Source organism: Bremia lactucae, linkage group LG12, assembly GCF_004359215.1.
Source record: "Bremia lactucae strain SF5 linkage group LG12, whole genome shotgun sequence".
NCBI lineage: Eukaryota > Oomycota > Peronosporomycetes > Peronosporales > Peronosporaceae > Bremia > Bremia lactucae.
The window spans coordinates 1,352,749-1,364,992 of record NC_090621.1 but is presented as its reverse complement, the minus strand read 5'-3'; the positions used below and the strand labels follow the sequence as shown (position 1 = coordinate 1,364,992).

The 12,244-nt window shown below is 44.7% G+C and overlaps 8 protein-coding genes across 8 annotated transcripts; 5 read left to right on the top strand and 3 right to left on the bottom strand.

Annotated features, from left to right (window-relative positions):
• Positions 1 to 728: 728 nt before the first annotated feature.
• Positions 729 to 1,599, bottom strand: CCR75_002709 (uncharacterized protein; the record flags this gene model as incomplete). The annotated part of the gene is made up of 4 exons (XM_067960806.1): positions 729 to 940; positions 1,009 to 1,204; positions 1,509 to 1,551; positions 1,589 to 1,599. 4 exons carry the CDS (start codon positions 1,597 to 1,599, stop codon positions 864 to 866), a joined length of 327 nt encoding a protein of 108 aa, XP_067820689.1. The 3' UTR covers positions 729 to 863.
• Positions 976 to 1,227, top strand: CCR75_002710 (uncharacterized protein; the record flags this gene model as incomplete). Its single annotated transcript, XM_067960807.1, has 1 exon — positions 976 to 1,227. The coding sequence occupies one exon, from the start codon at positions 976 to 978 to the stop codon at positions 1,225 to 1,227; it is 252 nt and encodes an 83-aa protein (XP_067820881.1).
• Positions 1,600 to 2,452: 853 nt separating the features above from the next.
• CCR75_002711 (uncharacterized protein) lies at positions 2,453 to 3,118 on the top strand (the record flags this gene model as incomplete). Its single annotated transcript, XM_067960808.1, has 1 exon — positions 2,453 to 3,118. One exon carries the CDS (start codon positions 2,453 to 2,455, stop codon positions 3,116 to 3,118), a length of 666 nt encoding a protein of 221 aa, XP_067820880.1.
• A 1,751-nt stretch (positions 3,119 to 4,869) lies between these two features.
• Positions 4,870 to 5,241, top strand: CCR75_002712 (uncharacterized protein; the record flags this gene model as incomplete). The annotated part of the gene is given in 2 exon segments (XM_067960809.1): positions 4,870 to 5,037; positions 5,053 to 5,241. The coding sequence occupies 2 exon segments, from the start codon at positions 4,870 to 4,872 to the stop codon at positions 5,239 to 5,241; spliced, it is 357 nt and encodes a 118-aa protein (XP_067820883.1).
• A 431-nt stretch (positions 5,242 to 5,672) lies between these two features.
• On the top strand, positions 5,673 to 6,194 carry CCR75_002713 (uncharacterized protein; the record flags this gene model as incomplete). The annotated part of the gene is made up of 1 exon (XM_067960810.1): positions 5,673 to 6,194. The coding sequence occupies one exon, from the start codon at positions 5,673 to 5,675 to the stop codon at positions 6,192 to 6,194; it is 522 nt and encodes a 173-aa protein (XP_067820882.1).
• CCR75_002714 (uncharacterized protein) lies at positions 6,110 to 9,213 on the bottom strand (the record flags this gene model as incomplete). The annotated part of the gene is made up of 7 exons (XM_067960811.1): positions 6,110 to 6,548; positions 6,626 to 7,055; positions 7,124 to 7,330; positions 7,387 to 8,073; positions 8,137 to 8,245; positions 8,331 to 8,473; positions 8,540 to 9,213. The coding sequence occupies 7 exons, from the start codon at positions 9,211 to 9,213 to the stop codon at positions 6,276 to 6,278; spliced, it is 2,523 nt and encodes an 840-aa protein (XP_067820877.1). The 3' UTR covers positions 6,110 to 6,275.
• Positions 9,214 to 9,935: 722 nt separating this feature from the next.
• CCR75_002715 (uncharacterized protein) lies at positions 9,936 to 10,325 on the bottom strand (the record flags this gene model as incomplete). The annotated part of the gene is made up of 2 exons (XM_067960812.1): positions 9,936 to 10,209; positions 10,240 to 10,325. 2 exons carry the CDS (start codon positions 10,323 to 10,325, stop codon positions 9,936 to 9,938), a joined length of 360 nt encoding a protein of 119 aa, XP_067820876.1.
• A 758-nt stretch (positions 10,326 to 11,083) lies between these two features.
• CCR75_002716 (uncharacterized protein) lies at positions 11,084 to 11,350 on the top strand (the record flags this gene model as incomplete). The annotated part of the gene is made up of 2 exons (XM_067960813.1): positions 11,084 to 11,098; positions 11,162 to 11,350. 2 exons carry the CDS (start codon positions 11,084 to 11,086, stop codon positions 11,348 to 11,350), a joined length of 204 nt encoding a protein of 67 aa, XP_067820879.1.
• Positions 11,351 to 12,244: the final 894 nt, after the last annotated feature.

The following is a 12,244-nucleotide window of genomic DNA, read 5'->3' as shown; positions in this document are numbered from 1 at the left end:
GTAAAATGAAAACTGTATTAATATAGTTAAGTGTCTCTTAATCTATCTTTGTAAATGCTGACTTAACTATAAACTAATACTAAACATGTAAATGAATTCTTATCTATCTTATCTTGTAACTCTCTTTGATTACTTCTACAGCTGATTAGTCTGCGGAATAAATAGACATAATGGTCTTTACCTATTTATGGATAAGAATTCAGGATATTACTATATAAAGTAATATTCTCCGAATATTATCTACCTCTTAGATAATATATTAATTAACAACCTTTAAGTGTTAATTTCATGTAACGATACACCCCGTTACACCTAAGCCCGGATCCCCTTGGTTCCAACGGCGGCGACGAAATTGCACGACATGACACCAATTGTATTGCTCTCGCATGTCTATGAAATGTGATGAAATGTAATTATGAAATTTGTTTGGCTAAAAATGGACGAAGTGAGTTAAGGAAAAAGCGAGGGTGAGTTCAGGAATTCCCGATAAATAAAGAAGTGCAAAACAAATAAGAATATTTTAATTATTTCTACTGTACAATTCCAATATTAACAAATTTAGTAATATTGACGCAATAAGACATTAGTTTGGCTAAAATCTACCCAGTTAATCGTGCAGTGCGCAGGCGCTAAACATAGTTTGGCATTAATATTATATAGTCAGTAGTAGATGAAGTAATTAAGGCACCCCAGTCGCTTACGATTGTTTCAACGAATACATGACTCAGAATGAGAAGGCAAAACGCTTGAAAAGATATTAGCATTAGTGGAGTTTACCCTCCTGATTTATATACTTGCCTGAGTTGTGAAATTGCCTATTAGAAAAAATTTAAGCGTGCAATATGTGCAAATTTTCTTTATTTCTACAGACTAGTGCGCTTGACCACGTAGACCTGCTCAGCGTCCAAACTTACGACGTAGTTGTACTTTGGAAATGTGACTGCAGACAAAAATGTATGTAAGAAAAGGCAAAACATGTCAATTATAAGCTCCAAAATCCGCTCGTACTTGTCATTCGCTGCAGCTCTTCCGTCTGAGAAGCATCGAGCACGCAATTCGAGTCTTGGAGCATCGAATAAATCGTTTCCGCTGCGTATTCCCCCAAAGTTCCACGCAATTCGCCCGTGGCTGACAGAACTTGACCCTGAATGTCTAGAACAAGCGTGCCGGTTTGGCCGCCCACAGCTCGTAGTGCGCCGGCATCCTGCGTCAAAGATAAAGGTGTGAAAATTGAATAAAAAGGAATTTACAATGCGCTAGGCTGATTCTGTAAAAAACAGAGGCCTTGTAGCGCGTTAAAGTACCATTTTCGTCGTGCTACGGAAGTAGGGTAACAACTTAGGTGGCCGACACGAAAAGATGACAATAATTTGTTCCGTACACACTTTGCTAATGAACGCCTTCTTTGTAAGCGATGTAGTGATATTGTATTTTCAAAGAAATTGGGTTTTTAATAATTAAGTTTTATATGTGTGGGTAATTAATTAAGCATTACACTGTCACTTAACTAGCTTGGAAATGTGCTGTGAAACTTCAGTCTCGGTTCCAATCCTAAAAAGCGGAGCAGGGTAAGTATCACTAATTTTACTGAGCCTCCATTACTCTGTTGCTTAGCTAGCTTGGTAATGTACTGTGAAACTTTCGTGTGAAACTTTAGTCTCAAATCTGGAATATTAAATATATCATTGAGGAATCTGGCGGTGACAAATTGCAAATTCGCGATCTTTTTTCACTGGATGCTGCCGTGTGCATTTAGCGTCGTCTGATTGCATTTCGTTATTTCTGCAAAATGGTCGGCCAGTCAGAATTGCGCCTGGAGCTTATTGTACAAGCCCTCCTAGCCTATATCTTTCTACATATCTATGCTAACAGCATGCCTCTGGACAAATCAACATCTAGCGACTCGCAGCAACATTTGCTTTTGGTGAGAGCAAGGCAGTAATACCTTTCTTTCCAGTCGACGGATTTTATTACTTTTTGCAGCATCAAAAACTTTATGTTACAAATGTGAATGCTAATATGGTTCAAACGGCAGGTGCACGTTGAGATCTCTCATTGTATTACGAGCCAGAAGTCCTCGAACGACACACCTCCGTGTTTTTTAGGAACCCAAAAACGTTTAAGTGAATAAATAGTATTCTTGCCACGCAAACACCGCCGTAATTGCTCGATAGTCAGCGCAATAATTTTGCAAGTGTTAATGATGCGGACAAAAAGCAAAAAAATATATTGCCGTTATAAATTCCCGAAAATGGATTTTCCGTAGATAAAAAGAAGCTACACGGACGTTTTATTTGACAATTAACTCGACTCTATTTTTCTTCTGGCAAGACAGCATGTCGACAATAAAATGACAATCGTCTACCGATAACCAATTTTTTCAAACGACTGCTCGTTTTGAAGGTTCCCCATTTCCCTTTTGGCGTCGCACTCATTCTTTTGTTAGCTTGTCATGGCCATCACTGTCAACGTCATAAACCAGCTATTCAAACATTATATTAAAGCAAGCAATGGCAGCGAGCTCATTCGCTTACCTTTAAAGGGAATTTCTTCTCCATTGAGCTTGTTGGGTGAAGTTAAAGCCTCGCTTCCCAACACGTGTGGCCGCGCTTGGACGATGGAAGAGCACGCCCGCTTTCTCGAAGGCCTCGAACTTTTTCCGTCTGGCCCATGGAAAGAAATTGCCGCACATGTGGGCACTCGCAGCACGCGCCAAACCATGACCCACGCACAAAAGTATCGAGAAAAAAATGCTCGGCGCAAGTGCGGTTTGCGCTCATCAATCACTGAGTCACGTTCACGAAAGCGTCAACGTGAACACGAGTCGTCGGTCGAGGCAGCGTCTCCCTCTTCGGTGGTAAAAAAACAGAATTCCATACCCTCTATCGTATCGGCGAGGAAAGGTATCGATCCTATGGATTTTCACAAATGTTTTGTCCCTTGGCCTTTGGGTCAGAACTATGTCTACCAAATGGTCTCAATTCCACAAACCGAGTATTCGAACGTTGCAGTCGGGTCGAGCATCAGTGACCCTCGTTTCTTATCAGAAGAAGAAGTTAAATACATTCTAGAAGCAGCTTCGGTCCTGTCTCCAGTCGCACATGGCCGGATTGGGTGAATTCTTTGACAAGACAAGATTCAACTCCGGCAGTCGTAGTCTCATGTAACTTTAAGTAGCAAATACTTAAGATCATTATTACCGCAGCCTAGAAACTATATATATAGAAACTTACATGAATAGGTCTTAAGACTGAATAACGATAAAAGAGACGTTGTTTCTGGTCACATAATGTTGAAAAACATCACTGATCCCAATTTTTACGACTTCGAGACAAATTAAGCTGTCAGTAGCTCAAACTTTTCCATATAGTCTCGGAGCGCCCGTGAAAACATCACTTGTCGTAGAAATTCGATGGTGCAGTCTTCTCTATAAATGATGATGCTTTTGCTGTCCTTTCAAATATGAATCCTTCTATTGATGCCTGATAGTGATATACCTTGCTAAACGGATCGACCTCCCCCATGTTAACATTTCACTGTTGCGACCTCGACTCTGCCGAATCCCCCTTGACCTTTTTTATTGATCAAACCTACCTTGTTAGTGCTGAGGCTGACCATGATATTTCCTTGCCGTTCTTTTTTGAAGGCTAATCGATCTCAACTCGGGTAAGTATCTTTTACCTTCACGTTCGAAAAAGTCGAAAATCTCATCAGCCTTGATATCCTCGACATTCCGAAATATTTTAATCGTAATTAATTGTCCGCATCGCGTAGAATGACCCAGAATCCACATACCCGACCGATCGAGAGCATAACCTCAAATTTCTGCCAAGACCAGAGATCATTGTAATGCCTTCTTAGGCGAGTGCATATGTTTTGTATCTTTGTTCGTTTCAAAAGGCCACATTAGCAAATTGACAAATCGGTCACCGTAGTGTCAGCATCCAATCAAAATCCTACAATTTGCACAAACTTAATTCTCAAAAACAAAACCTGTAATGAACGTTCCAACAAAGCTCGATCGTTTGTACGTCTGTAACGGCTGAAGCGCTGGCAAACATAGTGGCTACTATGACTGTCAAACGACTGCCAGTCGATGTCTACCCATAAACCAACTCAAGCATCATCGCATTTGCCTTCACCACAAACCGACGTCACTTCTTAACTGCCCAATTAGGTAGCACGTGTCACAAAAAGCACCCAAAATTTGCTTCAACTAGACTGATGGACGACCCCATTCTTCTTACCACGACAGCTTCAGAGTCACAAATTCCGTTAAGACGCAACAAAGAGTCTCGCCACCCCACGAGTGACGGAGGCTCTCCAACCTCCACTAGCATCCCATTGCTTTCCTCTCCTCTATGTTAGATGTCAATCTCGCATCTTTTAATTTAAAGCCATTTGATTCCGCTAGCTCTATCAACTCCTCTGATTCTTACAAGACACAAAGTACACCAATTCAGCAACTACCATGCGGCCGTACGATCTCGAGTCTTGGCCAAAAAAGTTGCCAACGAAACTGCGGTAGCTACTTACAGCATCGAGTTGCTGGAGTTCATACACAATGGAAACGACACTATTTTCGTCTAAGAAAGCACAGACTCGTGTGTTTTCCGACGCAGAATTACACCATGCCACTATTTAAAGTCATTTTCACGAGCCAGTCGGTGATAACACAAGGAATCCAATTGCTCCCAGAAGCATTCGTGGATTCAGCGGAAAAGGACGGTCCCTGGTTATTTTACCTCAGTCACGTTAAAGGTCCTTCGATCCCAAAACGCAAACAAAATAACAACATTATTACTCAAAGCCGAAGACGAACGCAACTACGCCGCATGGATCGAATGCTTCTCGTTAAAGATTGCAGCCATGCGCATGTGTAACCTCCAAGTATCCCAAGGCGTGTTGCAAGCGGCGATGAATGGTTGTCAAGTCAAGACTTTTGATGCGTTTTTGTCATCGTACATGCTGATGCAGGAGATTGGCGAAGGCTCTTTCTCGATTGTTCATCGTGCAGTAAATCGCTTAACAGCGCACGTTTGTGCCGTTTAGTGCTGCAAATCCTCGTACGCATTGAATGAAGAAGAACAAGTGCTACGGACTTTGGCCCATCCGAACGTCGTCAGTCTTGAAGGCGTGTACGAGCGGAGTGCGAATCTTCATTACGTGGTAATCGACTATTTAAACGACGGCGATTTGTGTGACTTGCTCTTACACCGACAGCGTCTTTCGGAAATATAATCTAGACGCATTATGCGTCAAGCAGTTTACGGACTTGCGTATTTACACCGTCGCGGCGTCCTTCATCGCGATATTAAGCCAGAAAATCTACTCATTCACGGAAACTTGGTCAAGATCGCCGGTTTTGAACTCGCTTAAGAACTTGAAGAGCCTACTTCAAAACTCACAAGCAGCTGTGGCACGTTGCAATACGCAGCGCCTGAAGTGCTCTGTGGTCAGCCGTATGGTCTCAAATCCAACGTCTCTAGTCTTAGTGTTGTCCTCTACGTGCTTTTGTTTGGAACATTTCCGTTTACCGTCGAGTCAGCCACGGCTTTGATATCGAAAAGTTACGTAGCGACGCGTGCGGACGTGCGCGATATGAGCTGCCTCACCACTTGAACGAGCAGCGGCAACTAATAAGCCCTTTGGCGCAAGACGTGTTGCTTCAGATGCTTCAAGCGCATGAAGCCGAGCGCATCTCGGCAAACGATTTGGTGACCCATCCATGGTTCGGTGACGAAACAGCGACAAGCGATAGCTCATCGGAAGCGCTTGAGTTTGTGCGTATGAAAGAATGTGAAGCGTTGGGTTTTGCCGAGCTGTTGTCTCGTGGATTTCAGGTTGTTAAGTACAGCTCGAAAGGATCCACTCAGCCTTACTTGACTACTTTGACCCTTAACTTTCTGGAGGAGAGTGTCACGTGGACTGCGCGGAAAAACTTGGGGATGCCAGCGTTACAAAGCCAAAAAAGAAAGCGTGCCATCCGACTTTGTGAAATCAACGAGATACGGAGAGGCTACACGACGAAAGCTTTTCAAGCACAAAAACACTTAACCTCAATGCCACGTCCAAAAATTTGTCTTTCGATTATTTGTTCATGGCGAACACTCGATCTTGTGGGTAAGGCTCCAAGTCAGCGCGAGTTCTTGGTGCGTGGGATCCGGCGACTGCTACAAGATGCCGCCCGATAGTCGACAGCAGGCTCACCAATCAAGCATGTTTTTTTACTATTTATCAAACGTCTGCCTTGGGTTCTTTAGGATGTAGTTCCATCAGTCGATTTCAAACGTTTCAAGTTCTTCGTCTTTAATTTTGTCCTCTGAAATTCCGTTATTTGCAAAAAATTGAAGGCAGAATAATAATTGATGCAAATATTCTCGAAACTCTAGCACGTGTTCGTCTTGGAACATGCCGGATGTCAATGTCGACGTCAGATTGTTTTCCAAGTTTTCGCGCGTCACACCAGCAGGAAAATGATGGACGATCGATGCTGCGTACATGAGCAAATAGACGCCACAGTCCGAGCTATTGCTTTGCAAAGGAATCTGAGCGATTTCATAAATGCAGATACAGTCACATCAGCATAAATTGGCTTTGTAACAAACAGCATTAATTTGCTTACATTTGGCTCCAGAAGACGAATGCTCTCGGAATCAAAAAACGTGACAGTAGCCTCATCTTTATCGAATCTATCGTCATGAGTCGACCCACTCTCCGCACTTGAAGCGTATCGCGCTTTCCATTCGCATTCTAAATAATGTCGCAGCAGTTTCGTAAACTTTTTCTTCCGATGACAGCGAAGCGAATCCAGAAATAAAAGGCACGGCGGGTTTGCTAGCCGTTCTTGCTTGCATTCCAGCACTTCTTCCAGTAACTCGGCAGTGTCGCCATCAACTGTTCCACAAGCTCCTTCCGGTTTTACATTGCTATCCACCAAATTAACAACCTCCTTCCGAATCGAGCTTACCGTTTCGTGATGGTTTCTCGCTAGTCGGCGCTTTTTAATTATAGCCGAGCCAGGGTTACAAAATACTGCAATACTCCAGTGGAAGCTAAGAACAAAAGCCATACGTCAGATCGATACAAATTGATTCAGCTTAAGCACGCAGAAATGGGGTACCTGTCGTTTATCGGAATGAATAAAAAGCGTTTTTCAAAAAGATTAGTCTCTTTCTGTGTCCAGCGAGCTACACGCGCAAATCGTTCATCCGGGCCTGCTTGATTTAATTCAAACGCTCCGTTCGTGCCGTGAAGTTGAGTAAAAAAGTGTGAGGTGAAGAAGCAGGTGTGCAGCTGCTGCCACATGGATAAATGACGCCAAAGAAACCTGCCAACGATCAATCAGATAATAAACATTACATGTCGTGATCCGTGAAGACTCACCTTAAATAAAAGTCAATGATATTATCGTTTAAGAATTCCCCAGGTGCAAGGCGATCCACATCGCCGAGCGTGACTGAGATCCTGCCAGACGCATCCGAGCCATCGTACGGATACGTAAGCAAAACTTCATTGCGGCGGCTTTCAAACTGTCTCCGTTTCATTTCGTCCGCCTCCCGTCGACTTGTGGCAGGCCTTATACTACTTTCGATCGTTGCACTGGTATTCTCGTCTTGCGGGATTGAGAAAGGTGCAGTCATAGTTAAACCTCGTTCATGAGTAACGTCTTGCTGAGTGTAGCTCTTGAGCAATTCAGATGCCGCGTTTGCAATTGACCCAAGACTTTTCTTGCCATTAGAGCTTTCATGGTCATTTAAGAGCGTGATTTTGGTCTCGGCCATGTCAGTTGCTGATTCTTCATGGTGCTTTTGAGTAAAGTCCAGCGCTTTACCCCGTGTAGAATTACCACTGTCACTGATAACCGAGAAATTTTCATTTTCTAACACTGAGGGCCGTGACGTTGGACGAAAGAATGAAGCGACACTGTCAATGGCACTCCGAGCTTGATTCCCCACTAGCAACGCCAAGTTTCGCCCTCCAGTAGTTTTAAAAGTGCTACTCTTATAGTCTACGCGGGGTCGTAACCTACTCGAAGCGTCCAAACGCACACACTCCCGCACTTCACTTTCACTACAAACATGTCAAATTAGGAAAACAGAGTACAAAATTCGTAAGCCACGACAGCCTACTCACGATAAAGACTCATGAAACAGATGCGCTAATTTTGGATACTTGTCACTCATACTCTGGCAGCGTATGTAGTCCAATTCTTCCTCAAAATAAAAGACGACACCATATAGTTCTGTATCGTACAAAAGCGATATATTCAATACGAAACAAGAGCCAATCGAATGACGATTCAACACGCAATACAAGAGAGAACGTACTCGACGAAATTTGTTTTCTTGCCTCGTTGTCTTCCCACACTTTAGCGAAAATAGGGTCGTAAAAGCTCGCAAAGTCCGACCGACCTCGTATACTGTCAAGCTGAAGCAACAAAATGTATGGCGGTCGACCTACTGGAGCAAAGCTAGCGACACGACATAGACACACACAAATGAGTCTACTAATAAAAAAAATGTATGGTTGGACATACCAGAAGCGAACCATGTGCGCATACTTGATGCTACCTTTCCAGCGTGTCTCCCTTTCTTCCCAAATCGCAAGCTTCACGTAGTCATTTGAGAACTCAAGCTCGCAGCGGTCAAATTTTTGGCCACAAATACTCGAACGCGTAGCCGAAATGACCTCATGCAGCTTTTCTACGGCAGGAGAGCTGTAGTCATGGACACAATGGCTGGTATTTTCTCGGCGCAGCTTCGAAGGCGTAGACTGCACTTCGTGGTTATAAAAGAAATTAAGAGGTGGCTTGGTGGTCTCCTCATCCTGCTCGCGCGTAGAAGTATTGCTGCTGTTTTGTAATATTGCGTCATGCTTTTGTGTGCTGTCACCGTTTGTCGTCCCTGGAATCATTGAATTGCGTCGCTTGGTGCTAATACTACTCACGAATGTGCCGAACGCTGGATTAAAGAGTGATGGTCGACGGTTCGGCAATGGGAGTGCAGCGAGTTGGTGAGTCGGTAGAGGCTCTGCACCGTCGGAAGAGTCATCGTCTACATTAATGGGTATGAATACAGACGAAAGAGCTGACTCTGTGGATAACCGTCGACTTGCAGAGGTATCCAGAGCTCTATGTGCTGACGAAGTCTCAAGGTTGAGCCGCATGGCTGAAAAGAAGACTAGTGTCATTGAAGCGAGTAGTGACTTCATGCTGATGGACAGGGCGAAGAAGGCACTACAATAGGGTTGCTAAATGTGAACCTGCTGCCTTAGCATGGGAATCGTCGAGCGTCATGGGGAGCGTTGTGGCTATGCCGATGATGGGAAAGGGACTTTCCCGGATAAATAAAAAGTTCTTAGGAAGACTGTAGTTATGCGAGAAAGAATCAGCAGCCTGCGCCGTCGCTTGCTGTTGCTCGGCCTGCACATGTACCACAAGAAAAGCAGAAAAAGGAATGTGTGTGCCCTAAGTGGATGAGCTGCTAGAAACTGGCAAGAGAGGGCAAAAGATAATACGGAGCTTCGCCAGCTGCTGCAGTATGAAACGATGGGGAGGCCCTGTGAGCTATCGTTCCCAACACCCGGATCGCAATGTCTATTTAAAAACGAGGGCATCAGATCCCGACTGCATTTTCCGGAACCATATGCATCTGTGAACATCGTGATGTTTTCTTGAATCCGGATTTGTCGATTGGCATTTATTTACACACACCGATATGATTGGCCAAAATCGACAAGCAGTTACACAGATGCGGCTTCCTCCAGTTTTTTCCTTGGCCGCAGGTCACTCGGTTTTTGTATACTCCTGGCTGCCCCTGTCCCAGAGGCGAGCAAGCCTAAGCTGCGGTTTTCTTCCCACCTTCATCGCAGCCCAAGGCTCTTCATTTCCGCATTTGCTTGGAGGCGCCTAGCCCGACTAATTCCGACTTCTTTCATTCCACAACGCTCGCTGTTGGAATGGTGACCAAGACCTCGACAACCTCCAACGCACCAGCCGCCGATGCCCCCGCCAGCGTCTCGTCGGCCAGCGCTTCCGCTACAGCCACCGTGTCCTCTGCGGTTATCGCGACTGCCCCGGCCCCATCACCCAGCGACTGTCTTAAGACCACGGCATCAGTCACGGCCTCTTCATCTGGCATGGAAACATCGTCGGACATCGCGGCGCTAGCGTCAGCCCCCCGCTTTTCTTGCGTGTCGCCTTCGGTGCTACAGACCGTCAAAACTTCCCTGACGTACCGGAAGAGCTGCCTTAAGCGCTCCAACTCGTCCGTTCTACCTTCCACAACCCCGTGCGGGCATGACGATTCCGCTGTTGAAGTCATGGAGCTACTCGAAGTAGTGGAAAAGGATGCGAAGCTCGTTCAAAAGAACCGCCGGCGTTGCTGGCTATGCACGGTCAAGGTCGGTTTGACAGCTGTGAAATGCCGCTGCGACTACACATTTTGCAGCAAGCACCGGTATGCAGAGGAGCACAATTGCGCTTATAATTTTAAGACGGCGGGTAAGCGCAAGTTGGAGGAGGAGAACCCGGTCGTTGTTCCCGCCAAGTTTGCTCGTATCAATTAAGCTATTATGTTAGAAGCTTCATGTTTTATTCACGTTTAGCAATTCTAGTCTACCCCAGACATTTTGATCTCGTGGGTCTAGGTATCAGCCCACGCAACTGCCGGTGTTCTCGCGACTCAAATAATAGGACGGAAGCCAAAGATTACAATCCGCATGCTTCCTAGGATTGAGAGACTCGATATGTAGGCCGTCAGTTGCAGGCGATGTCGCTTCGGCTTTAACCCTCATGAGTCTCAGCGTAGTGCACGCTCATTAAATATCAAGATAAAGTTTATAGAAGTGGATCTGCCGTTTATTCCATGACTATATTTTTTTGTCATTTGTCGGCATTCGCGATCTGCACAATATCTGCGGCAGCACCGACATCTAAAGCGAGGCAAAGTGGGCGTCATTTATAGTGTAAACACGTGGGACTTCAATCGTATGTCCGCAATCAGTATATGCTGAGCAGTGTATGCGCGCTGTAGCAGAGAATATGGCAGAAACATTTAGCTATACCGCGAATTATTTCGACATGGAAGACTGTACGGTAGGAGGCGCCTCGTTTTGCGCAATGGGACAGTTCGTAAAATTTTAACATGTCGTGATTCAGTCCCGCCGGGCCCCACAATGCGCGACATTAAAGATACCTGGCGCCACGTTCTCGGCAGCGGCCTCGCCACGCGGCGCGCGTGCGCGGCGTGGCGAGGCCGCTGCTGAGCACATGAAGGGATACGACAGACTAATGCACGAGGTAATGGGTAGCGGACGCACACTATGCTTTACAGAAAAGGCGGCCTGAAGAAGAATGTTGTGTAAATTGCGTAAGTTTATGTAGCAGTCTTGGCGAACCGAATATTATGCCTTTTCACATGACGGCCTTTTCGAAGGTCATTCTAGATACATTCTACGACATTGGGACGTGAAAAAAAATCATTCGCCTGCTTATGTCCATATGGCGCCAATTATGGTTGGGTCGTGGATTTTTTTCCTTTTAACCAGTTGCGAGAGCCGAACGATTCGGGCGCACGAGGAGCCGGAGTTGTGTCGATTTGCATCTCGGCGTGCTTGCCAGCTGCTCTTATACTGTGCCCGCTCTGTCCACGTTTGAACATTTCTGCCGGCATAAAAATAATTATTACACTTTGGTTGGTAGAATCCAATGACGATGCAATATTTTATGTACTTTTAAACAAAGCTGGGTATTTCCCAATATTTATAATTTTCTAATGTTAGTCCTTATATTTGACCAGACTTCTCAAACGCCATCATGGAAGTCGGAAATTATTTCCAGTTATGATCTAATTCGGTTATTTGACATTTACATAAAATTAATTCATACAAGTTTTCCGGATATGCAAGTCACTTTAGATTATTCTGTATACCTTTTTGTAGATCACCGAACACGCTCTACGCACGATAGTGAGTTCCGCATTAAACGCACGCGACAGCTGCAACTGTGTACAATCACCACCACAGAAAATTTATCGTGTATAAGGGGCAATGATGTAATAGGTGCCCCGTTTCGAAAGTATTGTTTCCTATAAAAGGAATAATAAATGTTATTATTTCCTTTAAGTTAAATTAATTAAGAAATACAAAATTATTTTCTTTGTTAATTTTAGCTCTCGGAACTTCAAGTACACAAGAATACAGAGGAAGGTTCTAAGCAGCTTAAGGGGCTTTGGCTACTAAA